Consider the following 19,091-nt stretch of genomic DNA (forward strand, 5'->3'; position numbering starts at 1 on the left):
CTTGGCAAATACAAAGACAACCTGAATGACAGATAAAAATATAGTTTGACTAAAAAAATCAAGACAATATCTTTTTTAAAATATTGAAGCGACAATATATTAAATTAACTCGGGTTAACCAGTTAAATCGATTACCCAGGTCATAAGACCCTAATAACCTTATAGAAAGCAAATTAAAAAAAAATCATTAAACCCAAATCCCAATCAACCCAATGTTAAAGGATGAAATTGTAAATAAAATTTAATTAAAAAACGAGATGATTCAACTCGGGTTAACCCGTCAAACTTGGATCATGAGACAAGAATAACCTCATAGAAATTAAATTGAAACAAATTATAAAACTCAATTCACAATCACCCAAATATTTAGGGGATTAAAAAATAAATCAATTAAAAAAAAACACAAAACCTCACCCGAGTCAAAACACCACCTGAGTCAACCGACTAAACCGGTGACCGGGTCATGAGAGCATGATAACCTTATAGAACACAAACAAAAAAAAATTATGAAACCTAATTCATTCAATCCAATATTGAAAAATAAAATTAAAAAAAAAAACTTGAGTCAATCGACCAAACCTATGACTCGGATCACAAGACCGTGATAACCTTATAGAACGCAAATCAAAGTAGATTATAAAAGATTAATTTCCAATCAACCCAATATTGAAGGATGAAATTTTAAAAAATCAACTAAAAAGGACAAAAACAAATTGATTCAAACGGTTTAACCCACGACCTGGGTCATAACCAAAGTAGATTATAAAGCTTAATTTTCAATTAACTCAATATTGAAGGATGAGATTTTAAAAAAATATCAACTAAAAAGAATTTTTTTTTTTTATTCAAGCGGTTTAACCCACGACCCGAGTTATAACCAAAGTAGACTATAAAGTTTAATTTTCAATTAATCCAATTTTAAAAGATGAGATTTTTTTAAAAAAATCAACTAAAAAGGACAAAAAAAAACTTGATTCGAGTGGTTTAACATACGACTTAGATCATAAGACCGTGATAACTCATAAAAAGTAAATAAAAAAAATTATGAAGTTCAATTCACAGTTCACTTAATGTTGATGGATTAGATTGGAAAAAAATCAAATAAAAAAATAATAAAAATAACATGAATCAATCTGAGTTAACCTGTTAAACTCAGGTCAAGTGACGGGATAACTCCATAGAAAGAAAATAAAAAAAATTATAAAGTTCAATTCTTAATATTCAATTAAAGAACAACAAAAAAAAAAAACAACTTAACCTGACTAACCTGTAAAACTCCTGATCATGATCATGAAATCGAGATAACTACATAAAAAACAAATCAAAATAAATTATGAATTCTAATACTCAATAACCACAATGTTAAAATTAAAAAAAAAACATATATATTAATAATTAACTAGTAATAACCATCTTCACTTACCTTCAAAATATTTTCTAGCCTAGAAAAAATGCAGAAGCCTTTAAAAGTACATATCAATTGACCAAGAATTCTAGACCCATATTGCCCAAACTTTACCCATTTCTTCAGCAAGAACTTTATATATATATATATATATATATATATATATAACCGACAGGTACCTTATAGAAAGCAGAAGGAGATTTTTCTCAAAAAGAAAAAAAGCAAGTCAGGTGGCTATATTTTGTCAAATAGTGAACGATTCATGCATATGTCATGACTTTATATATCAATTGAAGGGCCTGTAATGGCAACTGGAAAGATGGTGCGATCTGCCCATTTGGGGCCATCAGACCTTTTTAATAGTTCATACACTTTATATTTTATTTGACGCACTAATACATTGTCTCAATTAATTCTATGGTCGTGTAAATTAAGCTATATGATAATTTAAATCTATATATTGCTTCACATGATACGGAATAATATTGTCCACATCTTCTTTTGTAGTGGGGTGATAAACCATGCACTAATCACTATGATCAGTTGAACTGTTTTTGGATTTTCTTAACTCTTTTTTATTGTTTATGATTAGCACTAATCTTGCAAGTTTTGTGCATTAACCTCTTAATTACGTGTTTCAGAACTAATGCTATTGTCACCACATTAATTTTACCCTCCAACTAGAATCAATGGAGGGTAATATTATATCACAATACCACTAACAAATCTTAAACCTTTTTCAATATCATTAAAACATCATCAATCAACTCAATTTAATCAAATTTCCAAAACCTCCATAATCCCTAATCATGGCTGACCCTAAAGTCTCAGTTTTTGGCTAATTTAATTTTTAATTTCTTTAATTAGTTCGTTAATCATGTCACACAATCAATAATTAACCAATAATTATATAATTTCACATTGTCATGCACAAAAATACATAAACCAAGAATTCTATAGTTTGGAGATTTTCAATCCCCCATCAATAATCAAGAATAAAAATACTTGTCCTTTCAAGCCGGGTCAATTCAACATTTTTCTAGTTCGAATTAAGTATCTATTCCTGGAAATAGCATGGATGATGGTTGATGGTGTTCACGAATTTTTTTTATCATGTTTGTTTTTAATTTAGCATTATCATTATATTTTCAAAGAAATAGTAGAAAATATTGATGGAAAAAAAACCCTTTTTATCAACCATATTTGCTTTCCCAAAAAATGGTTTTTTTTTTTAATTCAATTTATTCTCCATACTTTTGGGGTGATATTGAGATTCAAATTTCATCGATAAAATTGAGATTTACAACATATTTTCAGTTTCAATGATCGACATAAATGGATGGGAGGGGACTAAAATGAAAGTTGTGGAGGCTGATTTTAGAACCCTGTGAACCTTAGGGGCCAAATTAAATTTTACCCTTGGTTTGATGGAGTCATGGTTTGGTAATGGTTGGACCACAGTCTCGGTGCTATGAAGCTTCCTTACCTACTTCCTCATCGTCTTTCTTTATTCTGTTCATATCTTTTGCTCTTTGATTTTTCAAACCATAGTTTCTAGGAAGGTGACTGCCAATGATGGCAAAAGATTTTTCTTGTAAAAAAAAATAAACCTTTAAATGTCATCTACCCTCTTTTGTCTTCCACCGAACGTATTTTGGGTTCTTATTTGAATTAATATATATTTTTATATTTTTGAATTGTTTTATATACTAATATTAAAAATAAAATTTTAAAAATAAAAAAATTATTTTAATATATTTTCTAATGTAAAAACAGTTGCATTTATTAATAGATACCGAATTCAGGTTTTCTATTTTTCCCATTTCTTTAATATGGAATACCAAGTCTCAATACTTGCTTCCCTCTCCTTGTTTTAGGCTGCTCGAAGGACCAGGCATAGAAATAATAGACGTAGTTTTTGTTTCTTAATTTGAGGAAAATTTTGTTTCTTGGGGTGGTTTAGCAATGGCTGGTATGTTGCCTGGTGTTGAATGTGCTCGAAGGAGGAGGTTCCATCAAAGCGGAGATTCACTTGGTGCCCCAGCACACGGCTGGTCCAGAAAGCCATCTTTTTGTTTGTACACAAGCAGCCATGAAAGTTATCATGGCTCCGTCTCTTCTCTGGTATCTCTCTCTATCTAAAGATTCTCTTTTCATTTCTTCTGTTTTTGGGAGTTGTTGCTGAGATCTTCTTTTTCTCTTTTGATTTGGATGATTGAGAAGCAAAAGCAAAAGCAAAGGAGCGTATCAAGCCAGGCATACGAGGATGAGAAGCTGGGAGGAGTGGCAAGAGAAGCCAAGGAAAGATTAGATGAGAGGCTAAGATTGCAAAAGAAGAAGACAGCAGAAACCACAAGGTAAATAATGGCTTCCCTATTTCTACCAGGCGGCGCGTATTAGTACAATCCAGATGGTCCTTGCTAATATGCAACATGCCTGGCATCCAAAATACGTCATCAAATCTCGTACTCAAATCAGTTCCCATACTTATGTTCTAGATTGATTTTTGTCCAATTTAGGCACAAAAGCACAGGAAACCTGAGAGATGTAGATGGCAGATCAATGGTACTAGGGGAGTTACAGATGGAGGTGTATGGTACGAAGAGGAGTGGGTCTAAGAGGTTCAATTGGGCCAAACTGAGCTGGAAAGCTGCTGACCAAGACGAGTGCACCATCTGCCTCGATCGGTTCAAGTCTGGTGAGACCCTGGTGCACCTTCCCTGTGCACACAGGTACCACCCCAGGTGTTTGGTGCCATGGCTAGAAAACAATGGCCATTGTCCTTGTTGCAGGATGGAAATACGTGTTGAACTCTCCTAGGCGCTCTCTTCTTTTGTTCTTTTTGTAGATACCAATTGGGATTTCGGGAGCAACCTTGTCTTCTGCAAGAGTGATTTGGTGTACCAAGACAAGTTATGCTATTATCTTCTCCGTGTGTTTGCATTTTACTCATCTCTAATTTTCCATCTTGGCAATGGAGATTCTGCAGAAGTCTTTAGAAAATACTAGATTCTATAATAATTTTATTATTTTTAGAAAAGAGTTATTTTCCAATTCATCCCTAAACACTAAAAACAATTTCCATGTAAAATTTCCATGGTACAGGTCGAATATTAAAAGGACAGCCTAGCTGCTCATATTCCCTGATGAGATGGGTGGTCGTCTTCTTTTATCAATGATTGCCATGTAAAACAAAACATGGTGAAAGTTTGAGTGAGAAGAGCTGTGATCTATAGCAGCAAGTGATTCTCATTGCTCTTACTATCACTGTCTGTCCATCCATTCTTTAGTCCCACTCCTCACTCAGTTTCAAATAATGCACCTCTGCTGTCTATAAAGTGGGCCATTAAATGTTGAATCTAATTTATCGTCATGATAGTAATTATTTTTTGTAAAGTATTTTTTATTTGAAAATATATAAAAAAAATATTTTTTTTTATTTTTTTAAATTTATTTTTAACACCAACACATTAAAATAATTCAAAAATACTAAAAAAATTAATTCAAAATAAAAAAAATTCAAAATCTTTACAAAATCTTTACAATTTTTTTTAATATAAAAAAGATGCTAAAGCGATCTAAAAATTAAGAGGGTTATTGATCTTATTGAGTTTAATAAACTTGACTAATTTAAATAATTCAAATAAAAAAAATACAATGTTAATAAATAGACTTAAAAAAAAAGGTTTAAAAAAGCCGACACGAGCCCATCCAGGTTAGCATGCTAAATATGCGACTTACTCATGATACCAAGGTAACCTCGTTGAAAGCAAACTAAATAAAACTTAAATTTCAATTACCAAATAACTCAATGTTAAATGGCGAAACTAGAAAAAAATAATTAAAAAGCAATGAAAAAAATTTATTCGAGTCAATCCGGGTTAACTCGCTAACCTTGCAATCGTAGGCATAGGATTGAGATAATCCCATAAAAAGGAAAGTGGAAAAAAAAAAGCAAGAAGATTAAATCCAAATAAATCAAATGTTGAATGATGAAATTGAAAAAAAAAAAGATCTGAAAAAAACCAAAGTCAACCTATGTTAACTTTTGAAACTTGTGATTTTAGTCATGAGCTCGGAACTAACCCCATAAAAGGCAAACCATAAAAAAATAATAAAGCAAAATCGTCAATCAATAAAATATTGAAGGATGAAATTGAAAAACAAATGAAATTAAAAAAGGATAAGAAGGAAATAAAATAACAATAAAAAGAATGAGGACCAAATTTGACATAAAAATAAATGAAAATTAAATGTTGAAGGATGTAATTGGAAAACAAACTTAATTAGAAAATGCTAAAAAGCAATCAAAAGAACAAGAACCTAATTTAATTTAGAAACTAAGTGAAATCAAATGACAAGGGGAGAAATGGAAGAAAAAATTATAAAAAAAAACAAAAACAAAACAAATAGTAATCAAGAGAATGATGACCAACTTGGATAAAAAAAATAAAATTACCAGACACCTTTATGTTTTAGTAAAGAGAAGAGAGAGAGAAGAGGGGGAGAAGGAAAAAATGCATTAGAATTCAGCCGTTGCATTGTTGTATACACGCACCTGACTATCATGAAGACCATGTCCGGACACTTACAATATTGTTGCGGAAGGTGATGTTAACTACTAGACGACGTTGCATACGTCATCCAAAGAGCACAAGCATTGTCCATGCGCGGATGCTTATAATACACACGTCATCCAATTTTTTATTAATATTTATTTTAATTACATTACCAAGTTACCTTTAAGTGAACCTGATTATAACAAAAAAAAAAAAAACTAAAAAGACAAAAAACAACTTGAGAGCTACCTTAGTATTTTTCTGATTTAAAATAATTAATTTATTTAATTATGCTAAAAAGAAGGACAAGATTAAAAAGCCCATTAACATAGTTTTTATTTTATTTATCTTTTGCTTTTAAGAGATTAAGTCATTTTATTTTAAAAAAATATAAAAATACTAATTTTTCTGAATCATACTGACCAATAAGTCACGAGGAATTCTATATTATTTTTTTAAAAAAATGATTTTTAGGAAATAATAAATTTTCATATCGACTTTTCTTTTGATCAAATTACTAGAACGATGCAAGAAAGATAAGCCACATGCGGGACCCGAAGATTATCAACGGAAAATGCAAGTCATATTTGGAAAACGACATCGTGTTACTCCACTAATTCTTGTCCACCTCTTACTCCACCTCGCTTTGCTTGCCTTCTCCTCCAACGGCTAGTTCCTAGTGACCGTTTCACAGCCCAAAAATTCAAACTTGAAGAACCCTGAATAAAGAAAAACACCACACAGAAACAAAAAAGAATAAACTGAAACACTTGAAAAAATCATCATTCAAATCACAACAGCTCTAGCACCCCATAAAAATCATAATTCTTGGCTAGCTTTTATTCACTTGTTCAAATCGAGAAACAAAGAAAAGATCATCAAAAATGGTATACACATACACACCAGCATACTACTCTACTCTCCATGACTCAATTACCTCTATTTGCAAGACAATCTTGCCTTTTTCCTTTAAGAAAAAGAGGTTGACCTCGGCGGAGCACAGGCTCTCAAAGCTGCAGTCTGATAACTTGAAGTGGCAGCAAGACTCATTCCATCAAATATTGAATTTGATGGGGTTGCATAAAGAAGGTATTTTAGCTGAGAATGAGGTTTCTGCTTTCAAGACTCATTTGCTTGAAACCCTTATTGCTTCTCCACTTGAACATGAACAAGCAGTCATTTTAAGAGATAAATTGGTCTTCTTGCAGGTGAATTTCTAATTTTTAGAACCTGGGTTTGATTTATTTCAAAATTTTCTCTTTGGACAATCAAATGGAACCAATTTTTGTTTATTTTTTTTTTGTTTGTTTTGGACATTTTGTAGGAGTTGCTTTATGCAAAATGTATATCAGAAGATGAGTACCATTCATCAAAGAGACCTTTGTTACAGAGGCTAGCAGTACAAGGAGCAGAAATTGAGTCAAGAGATGTTATTGTTGCTGGTCCAAAAGACACAAAAGAGAAGATAGAAGAGGAGTGGTCGGTTATTGATTTAAAAGATGAGAAAAGGTTGATTGGTAAAGAAACTTTACAGTCCATAAATAGATCAAAGCCTAACTCAGCGATGAAGCAAATCAAAGGAGCAGCCTCCGTTTTTGGCTTTGGATCAGATCACAAGCTGAGCAAACACAAAGAAGAAAAGAGTATTTTTGAAATTGAAGCAAGATTGCCCTCCTCTGGCCATGTTAGTAACGAGAGAGAGAACCCACTTTGGGATAGTCATTTGAAGGATAAGGAAAGTGAAACCAAATCAATTCTTATGCAAGCAAGCTTACCAAATGAATCTGTAAAAGAAAGCGCAAGCAATGATAAGCCCAAGAGGAAACCCTTCAAGACTTTGTTTCGACAGGAGCAAAGAGAGGGAGATGGTGGTGGTGGTGGTGGTGGTGCTAATGGTTTTAATTGTGAGGAGAAACCTTCAAAATCAGCAAAAAAGCCTTGGGGTTTTGATGGTTTTAAGAAATGGAAGAAAAATGATTCAGATGGTGAGACTGCTCCTCTGCCTCTTAACAATGAAAGATCTGACAGTGAGGCTTATTCAGGATCTTGCAACCTTGTTAATAGTCCCATTGGAGAGGGACCAGACACTAAGCAGATAAAGAAGAAACTGCATTCTAATGGTTCTTCTTCAGATTTTTTCATTGATAAGGTTCAGTCTAGACAATATATATAACTTTGTTTCTAAATCTTTATCCTTCAACCTTAACTTATGCCTTTGTCTATCTGTTGTTAATTATACAGGTTTTAGGGGACAAGATAAAGAAGGAGCTTTCAAAAATTCAAACAGAACTCTGCACAACAAACCCTAGTCTTAAATTTTCGTAAGCTTTTTTTTACTGATCAGATGATTTTGAAGTAGTTGTCTTTGTGTGTTTTTATAATCAATTAATCACTTGCTTTTGTATTGCATTGTGCTTGTTATTTGTGGTTCTATTAGTGATGATCAAATTGAAGCAATTTCCACCAAGCTTCCTGTTGACAAGGCTGACCTGAAAAAGTTCTTCCCCAAGTAAGAAAACAACAGCTTTCTTTCTTTTACCTATCTCAATTTAATGTTTGTTTCCTCGCAGCATATTTGATCTATTGATCTGCCAAAAACCGTAGCTATTGCAATTAATCATAGGCATTCTTGCTACAGCATATCAAACTTATTATTTGGATCCTCACATGAACTACAAAAATGTTGTGTTCTAAGGTCATGGTGCGATCGGTATGGTGATGTTGTACTGGATGTGGTGAAGAAAGAGTTCAAGGATCATGTTGGAGAGATGGAGAACATGAGAAATGCTGCAAGAGAAAAACATCACAACAATTCAATGCGATGGACAACATTTGAAGATGAAGACGAAAATTGTCACCCAAATCTTTTTTCTCAACAGGATCATTCATTTCCAAAGAAGCAACAAAATTTCACTGCCAAGAATGATCAGAGCGCCTATACTAATCCCTTCTCCCATGACTACTCTGAAAGCAATGGGAATAAGCTTAGGACTGAATCATTCCAGAATCCCTTTTGGATCCCAAGGCAACAATATTAGTGATATGGGAGTTTCTATGCTTGATAAGCAAGCGGTATTCTTGTTTTTTGTTTGCTTGTATTCTATTGTAATTCTGGTTATGAACTCTGACAGAAGAACAATGTTGTTCTTCTGGATTTTAAACCCCCTTTTGTTCTGCTGGGTTTCATCAAACCCATGCAAGAAGAATGTAAACGTTTTTATCTTCCTCAGCAGCTATAAAAGTTTTTAATCCCCCCCAAGCATTACTGATGATAGATAGCCATTGAAGGTTTTTCAATGGGGATCATGGGATTTCCAACTAATCCAAGACAACCTAGTTTTAGTTGCATCATATTTGGGTTTCCAACTTGGGATTATTTATGATGTATTTGTTTTAACAAGGCAACAGAAGCATAACATGGAGCTCAAGAATCCAATCTTATATACCGTATAGCTTTATGTAAGATCTATACTCTACAGAATCCAATCTTCAGGGAACCATATTACAAGAGATGGAATTTATATAACACTATATACAATTATATTTACAATGCAATCAAGTAGAAGTAATTTCTGGATTTGGTATTGAAGGCTCGCTGGCACCACCCTCGCGGACATCTCCTCGACAAAGCGGGCATACCCTGTAAAATACCATCAGAGGGGAGAGGAGGGGGGAAGAAGGATGTGACAAAAATTTCACACCAGAGAAGGAAAAAAAATGATTATGAATACGGTTTAAGAAGAATGAAAACATAAGCAGCAAAAACGCAGGTGGGTGGCAATAACAATACCCATGTATTTCTTTGAGCCATTTATCCACACAAACCATGTGATATTCGTGGTGGCAGGGAAGAACTCTTATTTTGTCACCTTCCTCATACTCGGCCAGGCAAATGTAACACCTGTCAGTCAGAAAGTTATTACCAAACACAGTCCAAAAGACGACAAGTTTATATTAGTGCAAACCAAGTAATGAAACACCTTGAACTCCAAGTTCCCCACCACTTTTACACGCGATAACACTCATGTGCAAGTATAATACCTGGCTTATTCTAGAGTACATGCATGTTCACACCACAAAATTTAAATCAATGAGAAACTTACTGTTCATCCTCATCATTGCCCTTGACTCTGTCCAACTTTTTGTGATTCTTAAGAGGGAAAGAGTCAACAACTGATTCAGGGGCAGGGAGCGACATCATGGATAGAGAAAGTGACACAGGCTGACGATGGATTTCATCCAAAACCTGCAGCTTAAACATGACACCAGAACTTAGTAGCAACATAATGCAGGCCAAGAAGTGTATAAATCATTGTAAAACTGCCTAGCACAGATTTCATGGTCAAAGCAACTCCCTTATCATGAATTTGATGGTGGCTTCCACACCTCTTTAAGAACCTCTACATAGAAAGACAGCTGAGCAGTTTCAAAAAACCTACTGCTAGATCTTAGTCTTGTTAGCGTTAAGACATAATCACAGGTAATATCTAAATGCAAGCCACCCTAGTGTATATTTTTCCAGGCAAAGTAAAAAGGGTATTAAATTAGTCAGGATTCACCCTTGTCCTCAAAAGAATTGCAAAATCATGCCCACCTTTTCTCATTGGATTCCTCAAACGAATGGAATGGAGTGTCTCAAACAATGGGATTAGCACTAAAACCTCTACAGCAGGTTGGACATGGTTCAGCACAATCATAACCTTGAATTTGCAATTTATACAAAAGTCTCGAAAGAAGACAGATGTGTAAATAGAAACTTAAATTATCATTAGCACCAAGATAATGGATTCAATCAGCAACTCTATCACATAGGTGCATTCTGCTTTTCAAACTATATCCGTTTTTCATGAATGGGATTAGTGAAGCCAGGAGAAGCTATGTCAAAGGAGAACTACCTCAAATAGAGCTTCAGCAAGCATGACTATTCGTGATATACTTCCACGAGCACTCGACTCCTCAGCCATCAAGAATGATTCACACGAGCATGTACCGTCAGGGTGGAGTCCAGAAGGACAAGAGGTTGTTCGTCGACCATTCTCATCAAGGCCACCACGAAGTCTTTCCCAGATCTGCAAAGAGTAAGCAAGAGTAGTTCATAAGAATTACAAATGAAGGAAAGAGATTTTAACCTTATTTTTTATGTTCTGCTAACCCAGCCCCCGTGACTACTGGATAGACAAAGAATGGAGTGGCATGCAATTATACCAAAGAAACTAAAAGAACAATTGAATAGTGCAACAATAAAAGACCAGGGCTTGCAATTGTTTTTTTTTATATAAAAAACAAAAACCTCTATCAAGCCAAAGATTCGTGCAAAGATATTGAATTACAGGGCCAGGATCCCTGACTTTGAAGCTTGAGAGGATGAGAACATAAAATTTCTATTTTGAAGTGGCGATTTCATTAGGACTAATTTAAAATGTTTCCAAGAATAAGGGGGATTTAAAAAAAAATTGAACGCCCTGGCCCCTGTTAGGTTTTGTCCCTGTACAGGGTTGTCTTCCTAGGCTTCCTTCCCAAATCCAAACTTCAGTGGATTAATAGCTGTACAAGGGTCTTCTTGATGATTGTAAGAACTGATCAACGCCAAAAATATACAGAACTATAATCCCCAACATGTATCACAAGTGTGTGTGCAAAAGTAAATGATAGTATAGCATTCTTTCCTCAAAAACTATTCAGAAATATCACCTCAGATCTTGAGTGTCGTCTTCGTTCATTCAATCTGTGAATTCTCCTGCTCATGTATCCAGAATCACTGCCTATCCCATCGTCAAAAAAATCACCACTGAAATCAAGGAGCCATCTGTCATGGGATTCAAGATCATCAGTATTATCTGTTGAGAAGACAATAGTAGGAGAATCAACATGCCTCCTAGAACTGCGCCTTGAAAATGCGTCCCGAAACAATCTTCTGCTATTCCTTCTGGCCTCACGACTGCTTGTATCTGAATTGCTGCTTGAATAAATGCTGGAAGAGATACTCACAACATCTACATGGAGTACACTTCCATCTGTCCTCCCTTGTTCCCTATTGGGCACAAGAAGTCCTAAATCTGAAGGTACTGGATCTTGGATAGACTCATCTTGTGTTGAGCGAAAGGTTACTGGGACAATAGATCTATGATTTACTGAATCAGAATTAGAATTTGGCATGTCTGTTACTTCACCCATATGATTGTCAAAAGCCAAACCATTAGAACATGAATCTCCATGCCTCGGTGAGTTTGAACTGCTTGTATGTATTATATCAGGATAGATCTGAGAGAAACCCTCGTTCTCTGAATTTTCAATGCCATTGACAGAATCCATGTTAGTTGAAACATTCATTGATACAGGATCTGATGACTGTCGTTCTTTAAATGAAGTACTAGCTTCAGCAATACTTATATTTCTACCTGATTCATCATGACTATCACTTACCTGATCTGGGCCAACTAACTCCTTACTATCAGATAGGCATTTTCCTCGAGAGTTTGTGTCAAGATTTCTATAACCATATTTCTCAGAAGTTCCCTCACTGGCTCTTATTCTGTTTCCAGATGATCCTCCAGTTTCAGTATCTGAGCTTCTAGACCCTGTTACTGTATTGGAAACCACAGATGATTCCTCTGCAGAATTCTGTACCTCGATGACTGGACAACACTGTTCTGCAGAATTCATCAGAATCTTGTCTGGATAGTCTTCCATCTATTGGAAAAAGATCACACACATATCAGTATCCTCTATAAAAGGTAGCCACGAACATTTGAATAATAGCATCCTTAAAAAGACTTCTCCAAACATTAAAAAATAAATTTCACATTGATCAAGACTAGAAATGTCACAGGAAATGAATACTGCCACCTCACCACATCTTGTTCTTGAATGATAGGAGAAGTGCCTATTGTCTAGATTTGTATAGACCCTATATCAACACCATGGAATTGCTCCATATGGCAGAACCATGCTCTCACAAATCGCAATAGTCAGTTTCAGTCATAATAAAAAAGATAAAGGAGTTTCAATTACAAACTTACAGAAATAGTTTACAGCAAAACAAGCATTAATATTTTCTTTAAAAAACTTGCAAATCAATTGAGGGCATTGTGCAAAGCTGCCGAGTATAAATTGATCATTGATTATGGTGGGAAAGTGCTCATACTAAGAAAGTTGTGCTACTCTAATGTCAAATGTAACTAATTAATAAAACATTCTGAAATAGCAATTTCAAATACAGGGATACATTATCTTGCAGGAAACCATTTGTTTGTTAACGTTAACTTAACCTAAGGCAACCATTAAATTGAACATCTTGAAATTCGACTGAAATCTCTAAGAACCCCCAAGTAACTAAAAACTCAATGAGAACTCACATGGAAAACAAAAGCCTTAAAATTAAAACCATTTTCTATTCCAAGTAATGGTAACTACACAAAACTTGAACTTTTAATCAAATAACCAAAGTGAACAAATATTCAGATGACTGGAGGGATAAACAAATATCGATAAACAAATAATTCCAATCAAAATTTGTTGACAAACACAAAAGAAAAAATAAAAAATTGCTTCCACAAACAGTTAACAAGCAACAGAAACAAAATTCCATAAAACCTAAACAAGACAAATTTTCCAACATCACATGATCAATCCTAGATCATCAAAAAGCACAAATATTTCAATGTAAAGATTCAAACTTCGATAAAAAAAAAAAAAAAAACACAAAACGGGGACTCATTATTTTCTCTAAAGTCAATTCCTTTTACACGATAACCACATAAACAATCCATTATCAACACTAATTGACCAACCCCAGATCATCAAAACCAATTAAAAAGAAACAGAAGTAATAAATCAATTTCAAGTCGAAAATCTTTAATCTCTCTTTTTTGGTACCTCGTGACGAGCTGTACGAGAAGAAGAGGAGCCACCACAGATGAGAGAAGAGAAGAACCTGGACGACCTGCTATTCGGTCGGGTCCGTGATGTGCGTGACCCCGGTCTACTACTATTCGAACCCATTTCTTTAGAGAAAGAGAAAGGCTGAGAAATTAAATGGTGGTGGTGAATGATGATGGAACTGTATAGCTAATATGTATATATATTTTTTATTTTATTATTTTGAAATTGAAATTTCTTGTTGCAATTATTAGAGGAGAGAGTTTTTGTTTTTGTTTTTGTTTTTGTTTTCGTATGGAAGAGGTGAAGTGTTTTTGAGTCTTGTAGTTTTTCTTGCACAAACACCCGCATTCGGTGCCACGTTATAGGCTGTCGTTTCCTCTCGATAATGATACAGACACCTCACTTTCAAAATCTTGATTTTACAAAACCCAATCTAATTTATGAGTTGATTTAAAACCGGCCAACTCGATCTTCCATTTAAGCTAAGTTTTTTTAAAAATCAACTAAAAATTAATTTGTAATCCAATTAATTTTATTAAAACCTTATTTGTTTGTTTTTTTAAATTAAATCAATATTATTTTATTTAAAAAATAAATAAAATGAGGTTGATTTATATCAACCCAAATTAAATTCTGTCGACTCATCCAATTTATAACCCAATTTTTAGGCATGAGTTCATTAATTTTGATTTTTCTTCTAAAAAATAGACCCCTCTTTTTATAACTTTTGTTTTTTTCATGATTTTGTAACGGTCAACTAGACATATTTAGAACAAGTTACATACAAAAAATATTAAAAAGTCTTCTTTTAAAGTTGTTTGGTGGTGCCGTACTATTTGTTTTTATATTTTAAAAGTAATTTTAAAAAATTTTAAAAAAAAATTATTATTATTTTTATTTTCAATTAATAATTTTTTAGTATTTTAAGATTATTTTGATACGTTGATATTAAAAATAACTTTTAAAAATAAAAAAAATATTATTTTAATATATTTCTAAATTAAAACAATCACAACTATATTTTTAAATAAGTTAATAATGTATGAGCAAATCATATATATTATTATTATATTATTATTATTTAACAGGGGCTGCTCGAGGAGGGGATATTTCCCCTTCTCATATGTTATTCGTTGGAATATATATATTATTTTTGTATTTATATTTTTTATTTTATCTTTTAATATTAAATTTATTTAAAACTAAACCTTTTAATTTATTTCTAGTTTTTATACAGAATTATCATTGTCTTCAAAAAATCATAATATTGAATTGATGTTTATTTTTATGATTATCCATTTTTTTATTATATTATTAAATTAGAAATATCTATCATATTATTAAAAAAATTAATTATAAAAAAATATAATTATTATTAATTGAACTTCATAATTTATTTTGATTTATTGTAGTAATTAGCAGTGAAATGCCAAGTTTTTTTTTCACTTTGGTTCTCAAAAGAAATTAATGATTTTTTTTTTTAATTTCAAACTTAGTTGTTGTTTTTTCTTATCTTACTACATTGGATTTACAGGCGTTATACTTTATAATTTTTTTTATTTTTTTTATTTAATTATTCTAGCCTTATGATCCTAGTTGTAGGTTAACTATGTTGACTCGGATTTTTTAGTTCTTTTTTAATTAAATATTTTTTTAATTTTTTCCTTTAACATTAGACTAATTGAAAATCAAATTTTTATTTTTATTTTTATTGAGTTTATCCCGGTCTCCTGATCCAGGTTTGGTAAGTTAACCTTGACTGACTTGTGTCATTTTTTATCTTTTTGTTTGATTTAATAAAATAATTAATCCTTCAACATTAAGTTGATTGATAATTAGATTTCATAATTTTATCTTATTTGTTTTCTATATAATATTATCATGATTTTATAATCCGAGTTGTAGGTTAGCTTGGTTGACTTAAGGTTATTTTTTGTTCTTTTTAGTTGATTTTTTTAAATTTCATCTTTTAATTTTGGGTTGATTGAGAATTAGACTTTATAATTTGTTTCATTTGCATTCTATGAGGTTATCTCGGTCTCATGACCTGTCATTGATTTGCTTGGTTAACTTGAGTTGACTTGGGTATATTTATATTCTTTTTTTAATTGATTTTTTTTATAGTTTCATTATTCAACTTTTAGTTGATTAAGAATTGAGTTTTATAATTTTTTTTTGTGGGGTTATTTTAGTTTCACGATCCAAGTTTACTCGGTTTATTTTTTAAATTGAATTTTATTTTCAATTTCATCTTTCAATATTGGCTTAATTGATAATTAAATTTAATAATTTTTTTTATTTGCTTTCTATATAGTTATTAAGGTCTCATGACTTGAGTAGCAGATTTGAGAGGTGAACCCGAGTTGATTCAAATTGATATAATATGTTATCGTTTAAATATTTTTTTTAAAAAAGATGTTTTTTTAATTTTTTTAAGCTAAACTATGTTTTTAAATGTCGTTCGAGTTGTTTTTAGATATATCAAGTCAACTATATCACATCAAGTTAATCCCAATATGTTTTAAAAAATTTCATGCTAAAAGAACATTTTAACAATACTATAATTTTTTTCTATATCCAATAAAATTTTGATAAGACCCACGATATACCACATACAATCATCTAGTTTATTTCTATTCTACAATAAAAAAAAGCGCTCGCACGTATGTGTGTTCATATCTATTTTTGAAAATTTTGATCGCAATGAGTATAGTTTAAGAAACAAGTATTAGTTGTTGATTTATATATATATATAAAATAACCGAAGTCCAATTTGATTGTAAATTACAGTGATTTATGGTTCATGGTGGTATTATAGTCGGCGATTACTAAGCTATATGGATTTAAAGAGGAAGTCTTCCAACAGCAGAACATGTCAATGTCAATTGCTATTTAATTTTGGTTGAAGATTAGAGAAAGCTTGATGGATTTTTAATAGAATTTGTGTGGTGTTTGTGCTTTCCTAAAACCTCAAGAAAATCCCTATAATTTACTCTACAAGAAATACGTGCAAAGGGTTGACATTGAAATAGGTTGCTTTCGTAAAAGAAATCTGACCTGAAGATGGGAAATTAAGAAACAAAGACGGTGTATGAGTAAGAACACCACCGCAGTATGTGTAAGAACACCACCGCAGCTCTTCATGGAATACTGAGGTTTTTTCACACAGAGTATTCCAAATTGGCTGAAAACCAAGCCAGACTCGCCCAACAGACACCATAATTCATGGTCTTCAGCCCTCCATTTCTAGCTCATCTGGTGCTGATGTGTGGATGGAAATCGAAATTTCCCTCGCCTCGGAGAGAAGGGCTGACTGTTGAAATCAAGCTAACAGTGAAGTCTAACTCTCACACACCACACGCCTCAAGTCACGTTAATTATTAAGTTCTAATTTTCAGTTTATTTTTAATTTTGTTTTCTGTGAGAATGGAGTTGTCGTTCTCAATATCATGTGAAAAACTACACTTGTTTTTTTTTAAAAAAACTATTTTTTTTCCATTTTTTTCTTGGTGACAAAAGTTAAAATAGTATATTAATATTAAGTTGAGAGGCATCGGTGACCTTTGTTTTTTTTTTTATTATTAAGAGTTTATCTGTTTATATTAAATTGATATTTAAATTTTTTTTGATAATTTTAATGTATTAATATTAAAAATAAAAAAATATCTTAACATAAAAAATACTATGCACAGTACAAATAAAATGATAAAGTTGATGAGACATCGGTGACCTTTGTTTTTTTGTGTTTTTTTAAGAGTTTATTTGTTTATATTAAATTGATATTTTTTGATATTTTTAATATATTAATATTAAAAATAAAAAATTATTTTAATATATTTTAAAATAAAAAATGTGATGCACTATAATATCTCTTATGCTCACGATGACACCTTGCAAGCTAGCTAGCAAACCATCATCCTTTGTTTCCTTTGCCTCGCTTGAGTTTTTGTTAGTTGTCGGCAGTCGGCACAATCCAAACAAATACTGGATGTCGTCTGGGACGCGGCAAAAACTAACTAGTCAAATTGATTTTTTGATTATAAAAATGTTTAATTAATTAGTAACAAATCTTTAGAATAATTAATTTTTTAGTATTGGTTGTTTTTTAAAATATTTTTTATTTAAAAATAGATATAAAATAAAAAAAATATAATTTAAATAAAAAAAATCTCAAAAATAATTTTTTAACGCGAAAACAAAACAAACTATACGAGTGATTTATCATCAAATTATAGCTAAACCAATTACATTAGCATTTATTTCTCTAGAACATGTTTCAAATTCAACCGTCTATATGATTTGTATAATTCTTTTTGATAGGAGGAAACGTCAAGTGAAATCAACAAGAGCCACTTCCAAAGTCTAGAGAAATCCATGAATTTCAGGTAGAAACCTACCAAACCAAGCACAAACGTGGGTTTGACTTGTAGTTTTGAAAATTTGAAGGAAAGATACTGGACAAATTCATGAAACATTAAACTGTGCAACCCAACTAGCTTAGCCCTATCCACTCACATGTATAAATTCAGAGACTATCTCAATACATTTCTCCACATCCATATCAAACAACAACAAAGAGCTGTCGGAAGAAAGAAATTAGAAGATGCACAATCCCCCACCGCCAGAGCCCCGTCACCAGCCCGGCCACCCACCGCCAGAGCCCCATCCACCACCACCCGGTCCACCACAGCGCGAACCTCCTCCCCCTCGTGGCCATTCTCCTCCTCCTCCAGGTCCGCATGCACCACCATCCGGTCCACCACACCGTGAACCTCCTCCTCCAGGCCCGCGTGCACCTCCACCTGATCATCACCGTCCTTAGTCGATCATATATATGAAGAACTCGATCGAAGCTAAGCCTAGCAATATATGAATAAGCGTATCCATAGGGGTTGATGATGTAACGGAAGGATGCTCTGTATAGCTAGTTTTACCTGGCTTAGCTCACCAGTAATTTTATTTTCACTTCCAGTGTGTGTATGTGTAACGTGCTTGCTGTTTCATTCTCGGAGAAACATGTATGGTGCTTGGATAATTAATTAATAATAAGAGTAGAGTACTGTTTATCTTCTAAGAATATGCCTTTCTTTCTTTCTAAGAACGGACGATAAATCTAGAAAAAGGAAGATTTACATGGATGAATTTTGTTGAAGGTGCTACAAAATTCCATTAAGAGATTTTATATAAAACTTAATTTTTTTTTTTAGATTAACATGGATGTTCGGTTCTTAATATTTTTTTTAATG

The 19,091-nt window shown here is 32.6% G+C and overlaps 3 protein-coding genes across 7 annotated transcripts; 2 read left to right on the forward strand and 1 right to left on the reverse strand.

The window, feature by feature from the left end:
- The first annotated feature begins 3,070 nt into the window (after window positions 1-3,070).
- Window positions 3,071-4,353, forward strand: LOC7470041 (probable E3 ubiquitin-protein ligase RHY1A). Of its 3 annotated transcripts, none has more exons than XM_006372069.3 (3): window positions 3,071-3,529; window positions 3,629-3,762; window positions 3,925-4,353. In XM_006372069.3, the coding sequence occupies exons 1-3, from the start codon at window positions 3,371-3,373 to the stop codon at window positions 4,223-4,225; spliced, it is 594 nt and encodes a 197-aa protein (XP_006372131.1). In that variant the 5' UTR covers window positions 3,071-3,370; the 3' UTR covers window positions 4,226-4,353. The 3 variants fall into 3 exon arrangements, with proteins under 3 accessions (XP_006372131.1, XP_024445539.1, XP_024445541.1); XM_024589771.2 differs by having other exon boundaries at window positions 3,162-3,529; window positions 3,626-3,762; XM_024589773.2 differs by having other exon boundaries at window positions 3,169-3,529; window positions 3,635-3,762.
- A 2,320-nt stretch (window positions 4,354-6,673) lies between these two features.
- On the forward strand, window positions 6,674-9,223 carry LOC7489478 (uncharacterized). Its single transcript, XM_002324537.4, has 5 exons — window positions 6,674-7,172; window positions 7,289-8,113; window positions 8,206-8,285; window positions 8,402-8,473; window positions 8,660-9,223. The coding sequence occupies exons 1-5, from the start codon at window positions 6,849-6,851 to the stop codon at window positions 9,000-9,002; spliced, it is 1,644 nt and encodes a 547-aa protein (XP_002324573.1). The 5' UTR covers window positions 6,674-6,848; the 3' UTR covers window positions 9,003-9,223.
- A 159-nt stretch (window positions 9,224-9,382) lies between these two features.
- LOC7489479 (uncharacterized) lies at window positions 9,383-14,163 on the reverse strand. Of its 3 annotated transcripts, none has more exons than XM_006372074.3 (6): window positions 13,840-14,163; window positions 11,656-12,654; window positions 10,860-11,033; window positions 10,068-10,216; window positions 9,755-9,865; window positions 9,383-9,604 (listed from the first exon to the last, which is right to left on the reverse strand). In XM_006372074.3, the coding sequence occupies exons 1-6, from the start codon at window positions 13,963-13,965 to the stop codon at window positions 9,520-9,522; spliced, it is 1,644 nt and encodes a 547-aa protein (XP_006372136.1). In that variant the 5' UTR covers window positions 13,966-14,163; the 3' UTR covers window positions 9,383-9,519. The 3 variants fall into 3 exon arrangements, with proteins under 3 accessions (XP_006372136.1, XP_002325167.2, XP_024446031.1); XM_002325131.4 differs by having other exon boundaries at window positions 10,068-10,210; window positions 13,840-14,160; XM_024590263.2 differs by lacking the exon at window positions 13,840-14,163 and adding an exon at window positions 12,816-13,824.
- Between the last annotated feature and the right edge of the window lie 4,928 nt (window positions 14,164-19,091).

Source organism: Populus trichocarpa, chromosome 18 (genome assembly GCF_000002775.5).
Source record: "Populus trichocarpa isolate Nisqually-1 chromosome 18, P.trichocarpa_v4.1, whole genome shotgun sequence".
Lineage (NCBI taxonomy): Eukaryota > Viridiplantae > Streptophyta > Magnoliopsida > Malpighiales > Salicaceae > Populus > Populus trichocarpa.